The 15,067-nt window shown below is 46.2% G+C and overlaps 1 protein-coding gene across 3 annotated transcripts in view; it reads right to left on the bottom strand.

Moving 5' to 3' along the window:
• bcat1 (branched chain amino-acid transaminase 1, cytosolic) overlaps positions 1-15,067 on the bottom strand; it is a 69,536-nt gene that overhangs the window by 47,862 nt on the left and 6,607 nt on the right. For 2 of the 3 annotated variants that reach the window (XM_086009981.1, XM_086009983.1), the window contains exon 2: positions 12,375-12,431. The exons of the other annotated variant lie outside the window; for it this stretch is intronic. In XM_086009981.1, the coding sequence (XP_085866107.1) occupies positions 12,375-12,431 (57 nt within the window). The remainder of the gene's footprint in view (positions 1-12,374; positions 12,432-15,067) is intronic. 3 annotated transcript variants of the gene reach the window in all.

Below are 15,067 nucleotides of genomic sequence, written 5' to 3'. Positions count from 1 at the left end.
CTCAGATGGGTTGCGGGAGCCCGTAAAACCCTCCCGCCATAGGACTAACCACCCTAATGGCTGGTTCAAAGATGGTTACGGTCACGGAATGAGCGTTAATCACGGCCATAAATCCTTCCACCACTTCATACAGTTCTCCAAAGGGAACAGTGTGAGGATACGTACGATGATGACCTCTTGCGCAATGCACCTCCTTGGACCCTCAGTCGCAGATGCGAGGGGGCAAGTCGTGCAATTGTTAAATTTTTTATTTTATTGACATGTAAAATGTTGGCCCAGTAATTCCCTTCCAAATGCGCTAGTACGGTCGGGGTACTTACGCATCTGGCCGGATGAAATGCCGGTTTTCAGCATGCACAGTGCATGTGGGGAAAACCGGCATTTCCTGTCCTCTGAACGAAGGGGTTCAGAGGCAGAACGCGTGCGACTGCACAGGCAGCGCGTGCGCAGTATAATTCGCCGCTTTCATTAATGCTTTCAGTGAGGTCCAGTCATTACAACTTACACATGAAAAAAGCATGGGTACAGTTGCTCCAGAGGCTGCGGAGGAAGATATTTCTTATCGTGGAGTTTCTGAAAGTATGTATGTCTGTATATATTCCTTTGCGTGTTATGTATATATTCCTTTACTTGTGTATGAATGTATTATTTAATTATGACTTTCAGAGAAAGTAACTTATTGGAAAATCATAATTAAAAATATACATTCATACACATTAGTAAAGGAATATAAAACATACATACATATACGTAAAGGAATATATGTGGACATACATACATAACTCATTCTCACATTCCATTCACACAGCCACAATTGCTCCTTCTACCTACCGTTCTGAAAATCCGTTTAAAAAAAAAAAAATTAAAGTTTAAAACTTACTTAAAATTTCTTAAAATAACTTCCCTCCCTTTCCCAAACCTAAATATTGCATTTCATAAGCTCCTCCATAAAATATATCTCCTTCCCCAGCCAATGAACAACTTTACACTTGCTTTTTTCCAAGTGTAAGTTCTAGGGACTTACCCTCACTGAATCCATCAGTGAAATCTACAAAGTTCACTGCGCAAGCGCTGCCTGTGCAGTCGCACGCGCTGTGAATAGACCTCGGGTCTGGAAATGCCGGCGTTCCCCGCATGCGCAGTTCCTGCTGAACGTCGGCATTTCCAACGGCCAGATGCGTGAGTAACCCGACCGTACTCACGCTTCTGGCCTGGAATTTCTGGCCCATTGTGCTCAAGTCTCGGGAGTAGGACTCGAACCCATGACCTTCTGACTCAGAGGCAAGTGTGCTACAGCTGGCACACAAAGCAAGAAACAGGAATGGCTACACTTCAGAGTACTTCATTGGCTGTGAAATCTTTTGGGACACCCCGACGACGAGAAAGGCGCTATAAAATGCAAGTTTTTTTTAAACATTCTTATCCAGATATATTAAGCTACGGCAAGAAACTACCTTGTGCAAACTGCAGACAAACAAGTCAAAATTCAAGAAGAGCTGAACTGGCAAAGGCAAGAGGCAGTCGGTATGTAAACATAACACACTTGTATTTATTTTATCAATTAGCCCATTTGGTTTTTGTAGAGTTGGTGCAACATTCTCTGGACTTCATATTTCCAAAAACTGCACTAACATGTATATTGGCAGACTCAAATACAATAATATACACCGTTACTCATAGCACTCTAGTGGTTGCACGTCTCCACGGTTCTGAATCTGGTCTTATTATAAAATATTCTTCCCACACACGTGGCACAGTGACATTAGCAATAAAACGCCGAACCACATCCCAGAGGCAAAGATGACAACGTTTATAAGCATCAGATCTCTAGTTAGGTAAAGTAGTCTCCCTGCTCAGGTTGTTTAACTGAAAAAATATCTAGTGCACGTGACCTGACCACATACACTTTGCCTCGGGGGGGAGTGGGGGGATTTGGAGAGGCGATGGTATATCGTACATTCGTTGTCAGGCGCTTTTAAACAATGAGGGGAGAAATGTCCAAAGGTTCACTTAAACGAGCTCAATCTTCTGACTGCGTACTCCCACACAGAATCTCATCCACCTGGGAGTGGACATCAGGAAATCACAGGTGCACATCAAAGAAATTACAATCTCCGCACGGGCAATTTGCCGATACTGTATATGCTTCCAGCAACTGAGGCTCTAGCCCGGGAGCAGGCAATGGGAAAATTTACCCCGACAGTAATTAATGATAAATGTCACCGCACATTACAATGACATTCAAGGCAATTATCTGTATCTTATGTCTACATTCCTGACTGCACAACTTGACTTCATGTTGTGATGTTTATGCTACTTTTTAAAGTCGACCATCCCTCCCTTCCCCCTCCAATTATAAATTGCTATGTCCACAGTGATAAAGGGTTTTGCCTATGTCATCTTGTCGCTTGACTTGTGCAATCTGGCCACTGGATTCCCGCAAATCACTCAAAATCCCTTCAGAAATTATTTATTTCGTCCCTCAGTAACTTCAATTTCTAATATCCGAAAGAAGGGTTTAAACACAATAAATTCCCCCCACCCTCCCTCCCCAAAATGTACCTACATAACAAGGTGACTGAATTTAAGAAAAACAAAGACTTGCATTTATATAGCACCTTTCACGACCACCGGACGTCCCAAAGCGCTTTACAGCCAATGAAGTAGAGTCACTGAAATAATGTGGGAAACGCGACAGCCAATTTGCGCACAGCAAGCTCCCACAAACAGCAATGTGATAATAACCAGACAATCTTTTTGTTATGTTGATTGAGGGATAAATATTGGCCAGGACACCAGGGCTAACTCCCCTGCTCTTCTTCGAAATAGTGCCATGGGATCTTTTACGTCAACCCGAGAGCACGCGGGGCCTCGGTTTAACGTCTCATCTGAATGACGACACCTCCGACAGTGCAGCGTTCCCTCAGCACCGCACTGGAGTGTCAGCCTAACTTTAGGTGCTGAAGTTCCGTGGAGTGGGACTTGAACCCACAACCTTCTGACTGAGAAGCGAGTGTGCTACCCACTGAGTCACGGCTGACATTCATTGAACATTGATTGTCTTTTGTGTCAGTAAGGTTTTTACTTGACGACGTCAGCTTCTCTAAAAAGCTTGGGCGTGGACTTGATGGCCCAGAAATTCGGGTCTCCACGGGTGAGTACGCATGGGGTACTCATGCGTAGGCCCAACGAAAGTGCCGGTTTCATGCATGCACTGCGCATGCGCGGGAAACCGGAACTTCCGTTCCCTTGAAAGAAGGGGTTGACAGGTGGAACGCGTGCGCCGGAGAGGCAGCGCGTGCACATCGAACTTATGTTTTTTTACAGGTTTCTCCGGGAGAATAAATCTCCAGCAGTTACACTGTTAAAAAGTAGGCGCAAGGCCTGCTTTTAACAAGGTAAGTGGTGAATTAATTAAAATTAAAACATTTTTTCCCCACAGGTTTATTATTTTTAAATACTTTAAAGAAAGGGAAGTTTATTTTTAGCCCTGTTAGAAAATGTAATTAATTTTTTCAAAAATGTAAATTGTTTAAAATAGTTATTTTTTAATGTAATTTATAGTTATTTTAAAAATGTGATTAAAAAAAATTTATTTGAAGTTTTAATTATGTTTTGGGGCTTATAGTATTTATAGGTTTGACAGCTCTTCCTGTCAAATTTATGAATGAAGCATTCCCTGCTACCATTGGCTCTCCATGGCCCACGTGATCCCAGGGGACACATCGAACTAACTGCGCCCCTGGGATACGCAAGCACTGCATGCCATCAGTTGGAGCAGGCCCAGGATCGGAATCCCACGCGGGCCCACAGCTCAACGGCCGGCGCGCTAGGTAAGTGATGGTCGGAGGCTTGCACCCACGGGAAGCCCCCGACCTGAATTTCTGGGCTGATATTTTTGCCCAAGTTGTGACTCTGAACTGAATTTCGATTGTCCAGTCTGAGCATGTGCATTGTACTGAATCCCCAGGATATATCAATACCAGTCAGTGAGCTGTCCTGATGGGATATTTTTCTTTAGTTTCTACCAATTTCTTCTCAAAGGTTTTCAAAATTGTTGGACCTCATGCTAAAGGACAAATTTCAAGATCTTTATTTAGGAACAATATACATTGAGTGTTTTTTTAAAGCAGAGGGGGTTGTGTTTGTACGCGTGTGTGAGTGAACCTGTTGATTATACATCCTATGTAGCTTTTGTTTGGTGTTCTATAAACTTCACAAAGCTCAGAGACAAACAGTCCCTATCCTTGTTGTAATTAGAGTTCATTTTTCAAAATAGAGTATTTGAATTTTGAAGCAAATAGCCTCATATTTCTCAACTAATTATCAGCTGTGTTACGTTGACAGTTAGAAAATGTAAACATTCTACTTACTAACAGTTGCCAGACACGGAGCGAGTCACACACAGAGGAACTCATCTTAACTTTGGGCAGTGGTGGAAAATGGGCAGTAGTGGATGGGCCGTCCATTATACACCTGCCGGACCTCTAATGTAACCACAGCCCAGGACCGTCCCCAGTGTAACCAAACCCAGGGACCGCCCCCAATATAACCAAACCCCGGGACCGTCCCCAGTGTAACCAAACCCAGGGACCGACCCCCAGTGTAACCAAACCCAGGGACCGACCCCCAGTGTAACCAAACCCAGGGACCGACCCCCAGTGTAACCAAACCCCGGGACCGTCCCCAGTGTAACCAAACCCCGGGACCGTCCCCAGTGTAACCAAACCCAGGGACCGACCCCCAGTGTAACCAAACCCCGGGACCGTCCCCAGTGTAACCAAACCCCGGGACCGTCCCCAGTGTAACCAAACCCAGGGACCGACCCCCAGTGTAACCAAACCCCGGGACCGTCCCCAGTGTAACCAAACCCCGGGACCGTCCCCCAGTGTAACCAAACCCCAGGGACCGTCCCCCAGTGTAACCAAACCCCGGGACCGCCCCCAGTGTAACCAAACCCCGGGACCGCCCCCAGTGTAACCAAACCCCGGGACCGACCCCCAGTGTAACCAAACCCCAGGGACTGCCCCCAGTGTAACCAAACCCCAGGGACCGCCCCCAGTGTAACCAAACCCCAGGGACCGTCCCCAGTGTAACCAAACCCAGGGACCGACCCCCAGTGTAACCAAACCCCAGGGACTGTCCCCCAGTGTAACCAAACCCCAGGGACCGCCCCCAGTGTAACCAAACCCAGGGACCGACCCCCAGTGTAACCAAACCCCAGGGACCGTCCCCCAGTGTAACCACACAACTCCCTCCAGTGCAGCTAATCTCCATTGTCCCTCCCCAGTACTGAACAGTTGTTTATACAAACAGTTCCCATTATAAATGTGTAATAGAAATATAAAAATAAGAATAGAATATGTGGCTTTAAGATGGGGACGGAATAATGTCTGGATTCCCTGGTCCTCCACCCCTCGCTAACCTCACTTTACTTGAAGACTACACTAGATCTTGTGTGCAAAGCCACAGAAGATCAGCTAGTGTTTATGTTAAAGGTTTATTAAAGTGAAACAGCCTCCCATATTCTACAGTTGTGTACTAACTAATGACAAACACTTGGATTAGTTTGGACATAGAGAATACTGCTTTTGATTTCCGTTTGTCTAATTACTATGTATATAATCAAGACTTCAGGTAAGATTACAACCAAGAAATCACTAGGTGTTATTTAATTGTAATGTACACTAACTGGTAATAAACTGCGAATTATTACTCCGTAAATTGCAATCATTATGCCACAATCATAATCCATCATTGGCACTGGACATCAACGACAGATCAGCCGGACCATTGATGTTTATTAAACACATTTCCCCAAATCCATCACCAAAAAAAAGCTACCACAATAAGTAAACAAATTGCCCAGAACATGCACAGTATACAATATAAAAATAATGGACACATAATGGATCAAGTCTCTGTTGTGTATGTAACCTGTTCCACCTTAAGAGATGTACTACTTTCTCAGGCTGCTGTAGACGTAATACCGGGGGTGAACACACCGGTATATAAGCACTGTGCAGTAATCTTGTATTCAGTGTAGTCCCTACCTCCAACCAGTAAAGACCTGTTTTATTGTCACTGATTAAGTCTGAGTATTAATTACTTGAACAACTCACAGACTTAACACTTCAGCCCAGACTCTAGAACTGATGATGGTAAGACCAACCCATGTGCAAAAGACAAAGTTTCAGCACAGAATTCCACTGAGCAACAACAACATAGTTTAACGGAGAATTCTGAGTCTGTCAAGTCTACTGATATGCACATTTTTGAGGGACACTGGGCTCGAACTCAACTCCATTTCAAACTACAACAGCATTTAGAACAAATGATTCGCCGTTTTGAGCAAGAGATGAATGAAATAAAAAAGTTCTTTGTTACAGAGTGGGAGAATCTGGAAAGGCAACAGAAGCAACTGATGGAGAAAATGGAGCAGGAGCACACCAACCATCTGCGCGAGGAGGCCGAACGAATCAAAGCTGATTCAGGTTCTGAAGGTGCGTGCCATAATCTGGTGTCAGAAGAGTTAACGGTCAGCCAACTCCTTCATATGCTGAGGGACAAGACTCTGAAATGGGAAAAACTTGAACACGAGCTGCGATCTTCAAAGGAAAAGGGTTCGGAGCTCTCAAAAGTCATTGAGATGGCTGATGTGACGACACAGACTGAAACGACTGCAACAGAGCAGCCATTGGATGCCAAACGTACGCTGACTCACGTCAATGTAGAACAACAGACCGCTGAAACAGCTGCTCCGGTAGAGGGATTGCATAGTCCGATCAATCAATCTCCAAAGGAAGTTGAAGTATTAAAATCACAAATGAGGTCACTAGTAAACGACTTGCTGAAAGCCCAGAAAAAGCTGGATGCAGAGGTACACATGAAGAAGTCTCTTCAGGAAAGATGTCTGGATTTGGAACAAGAGCTGGCTAACGTCCAGCTGGGTATGGAGGAAATAGACGACCCTCTCGCTGACCTGTCGGACGACTCCGAATATTACTATGTCCTGTCCAACTTGTAACTTCGACTCCCACCATACAGAAATCATGGAGGAGCACCGAAAGTCTACGGAACATCGGGAGAAGGTGGCTCTACTACGAAAAAAGGAGGAAGAGAAGGAGGAACTGCGCATGCAGCTGGCAGCTGTGGCAGCTGACAATGGAGCCCAGAGAGTCTCCAAGAAGCAGAAAAGGAAAAGTAAAAACAGAAGATGACCCATCTGAACCATTATCACCTCTACCAGATCACACACGTGGTCCCTCCGAACGGAGCCAAATCAGTTCGGAAGTTCAAGCTGTTAAATCCATGAAAGGACTATTGAATGAGTAACGTGAACCGACTACACCACAGAGATTGAATCTGTGAACTGTTTTCCGCAGAGACTGAATCTGTGATATGTTACGTTAAACATGAAGTTATACATGTATATATGTTATTACGTTATGTTAAATGGGGGGGATGACTATAAAGCTAAGAAGGGAGGAGTGTTGTGTATGTAACCTGTTCCACCTTAAGAGAGCTTAAGCCTGTTCCACCTTAAGAGATGTACTACTTTCTCAGGCTGCTGTAGACGTAATACCGGGGGTGAACACACCGGTATATAAGCACTGTGCAGTAATCTTGTATTCAGAATAGTCCCTACCTCCAACCAGTAAAGACCTGTTTTATTGTTACTGATTAAGTCTGAGTATTAATTACTTGAACAACTCACAGACTTAACAGTCTCCAGGATATTTCCCAGTTTCATGAATGTAATGACTGATAGCGTATCACACAATCAGTTCAAATAGGCTGGAAACAGAACTTCATCATCAAATCTCTAATCAAACGTAACACAATTTGGGAGTATGACACACCTGTGTGTACGTGTGGGTCAGTGTGTGTGTGTGCGTGTACACACGTGTGTGTGTCAGTACCAGTGTGTACGTGTGTGTGCACGCATGTGTGCGTCAGTACGCGTGTGCGTCAGTACGCGTGTGTGTGTGTGTCAGTACGTGCGTGTGTGTGTGCGCGTGTATATATGTGTGTGTGCACGTGCGTATGTACCTGTGACATGAATCAGTCATTCATGAAAGAAGGACTTATGAAATAATACTGAGCGGCCTGCGGGTGGCGCTGTCCAGGGAGAGTATACTCAGGCACAGGCCCAGCTTGTTCAGGACATTCTTCAAAGGAACTAGTGAAGGACACAACTAGACTCCATGTTGTAAAACAGTTGATTAAAGCCTTGTTTAATACTCAGATCAAGTGCCTAGTAGTTTTCTTACGTCAACCTGTGTGTGTACCTGCTGTGTCTCTACCTCTGCTGCAAAAAGATTTTTACCTTTAAACTTCCGGCTCTGTCTCTGCTGAACTGGTTCTACTGATTCTTCAGCTCTGCTGGCTTGTAGGTAGCAACTGTTGCTCCACTTGCTGTCCAGTGACTCGTTCAACTGCTTTTCAGCTTTGCTGGTCGCTGGCTTGTGGTTTTACATTTTCTCCACCGCTTTGCTCTACGGTGGCCTCCAACTCGTGTCAATTTAGCCACCATCTTTCTGCATCGCTATCGACTCTCATTCCTACGGCAACAACCTCCATCCTCGAACTCTCTACCCTTCAAATAGATTCTAGACTTCACTCACCTGCTTTGTACAGCGGTTCGTCGATGCTCCATACTGGCCCCATCCTGCTCACGTTGGCTTGTCCTTCCATGGGACCTCTGACTTTGACCCTGGTCTCCCTCCCTACTATTGTCCCCAACCTATTCCCTGCTACCAGGAAATATGTGTTCCGTTAATTATTACATTTAAACAGGCCTATGTAACCTGAGCTTTTCCCATGTGTCCATTTGCGTGCGCACTTTGGCTGCCGCTCCTGACCCAAGCCATTCCACTTTTTCCCCCCTATTTTCCTTTTCTCTCTATCCCTCCCTGACCGCTCTCTCCTGTCGTCATGCCTCCTTTCACCTCTCCTCTCTCAGATACTCTGCCCTCCCAAATCCCTACCCCAATCCTTCATTACTCTTCAACCTTCCTACTCTCCGGCCGCCGTCCCAGGCTTGACTCATTCTTAGATAAGCCCACAGCTTCCCTCGGTGCCTCTCTTGGCATCCTACGAAGGGCCTATTGAGGCACTCGTCACTGCCGCCTTACGAGCAGCAACCCCTGTGGATGCTGGCAGTGGGGCAGCCATCACCAACCCTCTCCGCATCTCCCTCCAGAATGTCCATTCACTTACGAACAAGGACCTTGCCATCATGAGCTTATTGTGGATGATTGCATCGACATCATGGCTGACGGAAATTTGGCTGAGGAGTGATGACACCTTACCCTTAAATGAAGCCTCCCCACCTGGCTATACCTTCCACCACTTGCCCCGCTCAGACCGCCGTGGTGGCGGTGTGGCTCTCATCACCAAATCACACCTTGGTCTGTCCCCCTACTCCTCCGGCACTTTCTCCTCCTTTGAGCATCTCACTTTATTCCACCCCGCTCACCTCTCATTTAAATTTCTTGTTCTCTGCCGCCCACCCAAGTACCATAAAAATGTTATTTCCGAGATATCTTCACTGCTCTCCTCCCTCAGCCTCTGCACTGAACGACTTCTCATCCTCGGTGATTTCAACCTCCATCTCAATTCATCATGCTCTCTCTCCTCTGAGTTCACTCGCCTTCTATCCTTAATATCTCCCTCCATGTAAACTCCCCAACCCATATTCACGGCCACCCCCTCGACCTTGCCATCTCTCGTGGCCTCGCATCCAGATAAGGCCATCTCTGACCACTTCCTTGTATCGCTCTCCACCCACATCCCCCTTCCACCCCCTCCAACCCTACTTCCTTCTGTGTCCGCCCCTGGAAAAAACTCTCCCAACTCTCTTACAACGGCACTTACAAAATCCCAACTGTTCAGCTTCTGGCCCTCCATTCACCACAAAATTTCTGCAGCCACCGATCTGCTCAGCCACGCCCTCACCACCACCTTTGATGCCCTAACCCCTATTAAAACAGTTACTCTCTCTCACCCTGGCCATTCCCCCTGGTACAGCCCTCATCTTCACTCCCTTAAGTCCAAAGGACACAGACCTGAACGGATGTGGCGGACAACTGGTTTAGCCATTCCTCGCCAGACCTGGCTGGACTAAATAAAGCAGTATCGGGCCCTGCTCTCGTCTGCCAAAATTGCTCACTATTCCAGAATCATTCTGGAATGCAAAGATAAACCCCGGCTCCTATTCTCTACTGCTAACCGTCATCTTAAACCCCTCTCCCCTGTCTCCTCCACCCTCACTTCCGATAACAAGTGTGAGGAGCTCATGGACTTCTTTGTCTCCAAGATTGAGACCATCCATTCAGCTGCCTCTGTCACTTCCCTTCCTTCCCCTAGCCCATCAGGCGAAACTTCCTCTAAGGTTCCCCCCATGCCCTGAACTCACATCTTTCTTCAGTTTCTCTCCGATCTCCCCTCATGCCCTCTCCGCGCTCATCTTGTCCACGAGACCCACCTCCTGCTCCTGCGACCCTATTCCCACCAAACTGCTGACCACCCAACTTCCTTCTCTGGCTCCCATGTTAGCTGACATTGTTAACGCTTCTCTCTCCTCAGGTACTGTCCTCCTCTCCTTCAAATCTGCCGTCATCACCCCTCTCCTCAGAAAACCAACCCGTGACCCCTCCGTCCTTGCAAACTACCGCCCCATCTCCAACCTCCCTTTCCTCTCCAAAGTCCTTGAACGTGTTGTCGCCTCCCAAATCCGTGTCCATCTTTCCTGCAATACCATGTTTGAATACCTCCAATCAGGTTTCCGCCCTTGCCACAGTACCGAAACTGCTCTCATCAAAGTCACAAATGACATCCTTTGTGACTGTGACAAAGGTAAACTATCCCTCCTCATCCTTCTTGACTTGTCTGCAGCCTTTGACACGGTTGACCACTCCGTCCTTTGACACCTCTCCACCGTCGTCCAGCTGGGTGGGACTGCACTCGCCTGGTTCCATTCTTATCTATCTAACCGTAGCCAGAGAATCACCTGCAATGGCTTCACTTCGCACTCCCGCATCGTTACTTCTGGTGTCCCCCAAGGATCTATCCTTGGCCTCCTCCTATTTCTCATCTACATGTTGCCCCTTGGCGACATCATCCGAAAACACAGCGTCAGTTTCCACATGTACACTGACGACACCCAGCTCTACCTCACCACCACTTCTCTCAACCCCTCCACGGTCTCTAAATTGTCGGACAGTTTGTCTGACATCCAGTTCTGGATGAGCAGAAATTTTCTCCAATTAAATATTGGGAAGATCGAAGCCATTGTTTTCTGTCCCCGCCACAAACTCTGTTCCCTAGCCACTGACTCCTTCCCTCTCCAACATCTGGCTGAAGCTGAACCACACTGTTCGCAACCTTGGTGTCATATTTGACCCCAAAATGAGCATCCGGCCACATATCTGCAGCATAACAAAGACCGCCTACTTCCACCTCCGTAACATCGCCCGTCTCCACCCTTGCGCCTCAGCTCATCCGCTGCTAAAACCCTCATCCATGCCTTTGTTACCTCCAGACTTGACTATTCCAACACACTCTGGCTGGCCTCCCACATTCTACCCTACGTAAACTTGAGGTCATCCAAAACTCTGCTGCCCGTGTCCTAACTCGCACCAAGTCCCATTTGCCCATCACCCCTGTGCTCGCTGACCTACATTGGCTCCCAGTTAAGCAGCGTCTCAATTTCAAAATTCTCATCCTTGTTTTCAAATCCCTCCATGGCCTCGCCCCTCCCTATCTCTGTAATCTCCTTCAGCCCCCCCCCCCCACCAAGAGATATCTGTGCTCCTCTAATTCTGCCCTCTTGAGCATCCCTGATTATAATCGCTCAACCATTGGCAGCCGTGCCTTCTGTTGCCTAGGCCCTAAGCTCTGGAATTCCCTCCCTAAACCTCTCCGCCTCTCTACCTCTCTCTCCTCCTTTAAGACGCTCCTTAAAACCTACCTCTTTGACCAAGCTTTTGGTCACCTGCCCTAATTTCTCCTTATGTGGTTTGCTGTCAAATTTTTTGTCTTATAATACTCCTGTGAAGCGCCTTGGGACGTTTTACTATGTTAAAGACGCTATATAAATACAAGTTGTTGTGTGTACGTGTGTCAGCACCTGTGTGTCTGTCAGATGGAAATACACATGTGCAGCTCCCCAGAGCCCTGACTAGAGTGCTGAAGAACCAACAGTATAACTTGAGCCTGTCTGCTCTACTGCAGTCTAAGGATGTACTGGCTCCTACTTGGCATTGCCCTCCAGTCTCGGTGTTCAACACGCATTTTAAAGCGCCCTTCACATGTAACACTGAACCACATATATGTGGTGTCCAGACACTAATCTAGATTCAGAGGCATACCTTAAATTTGTCAGTACCAGACTGTGGGAAATTCCTATCAATTCCATGTTTTCCACCCTACAGGAAATAAAGAACAAAAGATGGTAACTGGATAGGAAAGGCACCATGTCAAGCTTCAACCAAAAAAATTCCACTTTTGCTTCAAGAGAAAGCAATTCGGAGACATTTGCAACAACACTTGTCAAATCCGTTTAGTAAACCTGCTCACACTAACCCCCCACCCCAACACTTGCAATTATTCAGGAGTTTGAAATGACCCACTTTAGCGACATACTTTGCCAGTAAATATTGTTCAACGATAGCTGGAATGTACACAGCAGAATGCATCGACCTTTGAGTTTGACAAATATATGAACCCTTTGGCCAGAGGATAATGCAATGACAAGTATAAACAAATAGCCAGTCCGATATAGCGGGATACAGGCAGTTTAAGAATCATTTAACAATATACATATACAAAAATAAATTAAAACAATTATAATTGACCAAATAAATGAGTTAAAAGCACAAACATTAACGAGCACTTAAAAGCTCTAAAGCTGTCAGTCGCCATAACATTACACTGACCTTGGAGACTTGCACCTGCTGTCTATGTAACAAGAGGGCATGCATTTATTTATCGAACAGGACACTCACTGCCTTGTCCCGGATACTCATCCTAGTGCAACAACGTCTTTAGAGGGTCGCAGTTAAGCACTTGTTGGGGACGGCAGTGAGGCGGAGAGGCGCCCACGTACTCTGGTGAACATGCTGCAAATCGCTGCTTCATCTGGGCTTTGCTAAAATCAACCATCAACCCACTGCCCCAAGAGATCTCCCCCTGTCCTCTTTATTTCAATTGTCTTACATGGTGCCTGCAGAATGCTGGATAATCGGTGTGTGCCACGATTGATACGAGCCTGGGGGATTTTATTATAAAAAGCTGTACGTTTTCGGTTTCTAAAACCTGATCTGAGACTTGGGGGTATATGTGCACAAATCATTGAAGGTGGCAGGGCAGGTTGAGAAAGCGGTTAAAAAAGCATACGGGATCCTGGGCTTCATAAATAGAGGTATAGAGTACAAAAGTGTGGAAATTATGATGAACTTGTATAAAACACTAGTTCGGCCTCAGTATTGTGTCCAATTCTGAGCGCCACACTTTAGGAAGGATGTGAAGGCCTTAGAGAGGGTGCAGAAAAGACTTACGAGAATGATTCCAGGAATGAGGGACTTCAGTTATATTGATAGACTCGAGAAGCTGGGGTTGTTCTCCTTGGAGCGGAGAAGATTAAGAGATTTGATAGAGGTGTTCAAAATCATGTGGGGTCTAGACAGAGTAGATAGAGAGAAACTGTTCCCATTAGCGGAAGGGTCGAGAACCAGAGGACACAGATTTAAGGTGATTGGCGAAAGAACCAAAGGCGACATAAAAAACTTTTTTACACAGCGAGTGGTTAAGATCTAGAGGGCACTGCCTGAAAGGGTGGTGGAGACAGACTCAATCTTATCTTTCAAAAGGGAGTTGGATAAGTACCTGAAGGAAAAAGATTTACAGGGAAAGGGCTGGGGAGTGGGACTAGCTGAGAATCGGAACGGGCTCGACGGGCCGAATGGCCTTCTTCCGTGCTGTAACCATTCTATGAACCAATTGCACGGTGCACGTTGGTAAATCTAAAAGCATTCGGTGTTTAATTACTGGCTAAATGTGGACAGAGGCAGGGCAGGATCTTAGAAAGATATTGATTGTAGTTATTCCAGCTATCAATTGTGGAACAACAGAAGTGATCTCTGGGGTGCTATAATGGGCAGCTCCAGCTTTCTGTTTCAGTCCTAATAAAGCACTCACTCCTGTTTCGTTATCCTCCAAACAGTACTATTGCATTATAACCTTTGAATGCATTGTACCTTGGGGACTCTTGAATTTCATTTACTCAAGGCCTACACACATACCCACTACCCATCACACCGGCCAACCACAATTTCCATTTCTGTTGACTGATTCCGGGATTTTTTATTATTATTTTTAGTGGTGTTTTGGGATTGCACTCTGCATTCCCGTTCACTGTTCCACACAAAAAAATGCCAACTTTTCACAGAACAGATGAAACAGCAAACATCAACTGCACTTTGGTAACACCTTCCCTTCACCTCCTGACAGGGTGGAGACGAGAGGCCCAGAAGTCGGGTAATGAAAATTAAACGACGCAGCTGAGCCCCTCGCCAGGTTTTGCAGGGCTAGTCTCTCCCTTTCTCATTCTATTAGGGTCCACGTGCACAATGAGATGTAATTCCAAAGCTCCTCTTGACCTGAGAGAGCAGACGGGGCCTCGGTTTAACGTCTCATTCAAAAGATGACACCTCTGACAGTGTAGCACTCCCTCAGTACTGCCGAGATTATGTTTTCAAATCTCTGAAGTGGGAACTTGAACCCACAACCTTCTGATGGCTACAGGTGAGAGTGTTACCAATTGAGCCAAGCAGCCAATTCTTTACACTTCATCTAGAGCCATCCTTTGTTTCTTAACCTGTCCCATTACCATCTCCTTTTGCCTTAAATATCTCTTAATGTCTCTTAACCTCTTCCGCCTTCCATCCTATCAGACCTTCCCTTTTGTTCTTTCATCCCCTCCCCCCTTTCCCAGCCTCTTCACGAGCTTAAAAAATCTGTTCCATTTCCTGCTTTTTTCTAGTTCTGACGAAAGGTCATCGAC

The sequence above is a fragment of the Somniosus microcephalus genome, chromosome 17 (assembly GCF_052327205.1).
Source record: "Somniosus microcephalus isolate GS21.2 chromosome 17, FLI_Smic_1.0, whole genome shotgun sequence".
NCBI classification, from domain to species: domain Eukaryota; kingdom Metazoa; phylum Chordata; class Chondrichthyes; order Squaliformes; family Somniosidae; genus Somniosus; species Somniosus microcephalus.
The sequence above is the reverse complement of the archived record's forward strand: the minus strand, read 5'-3'. Positions and strand labels throughout refer to the sequence as shown.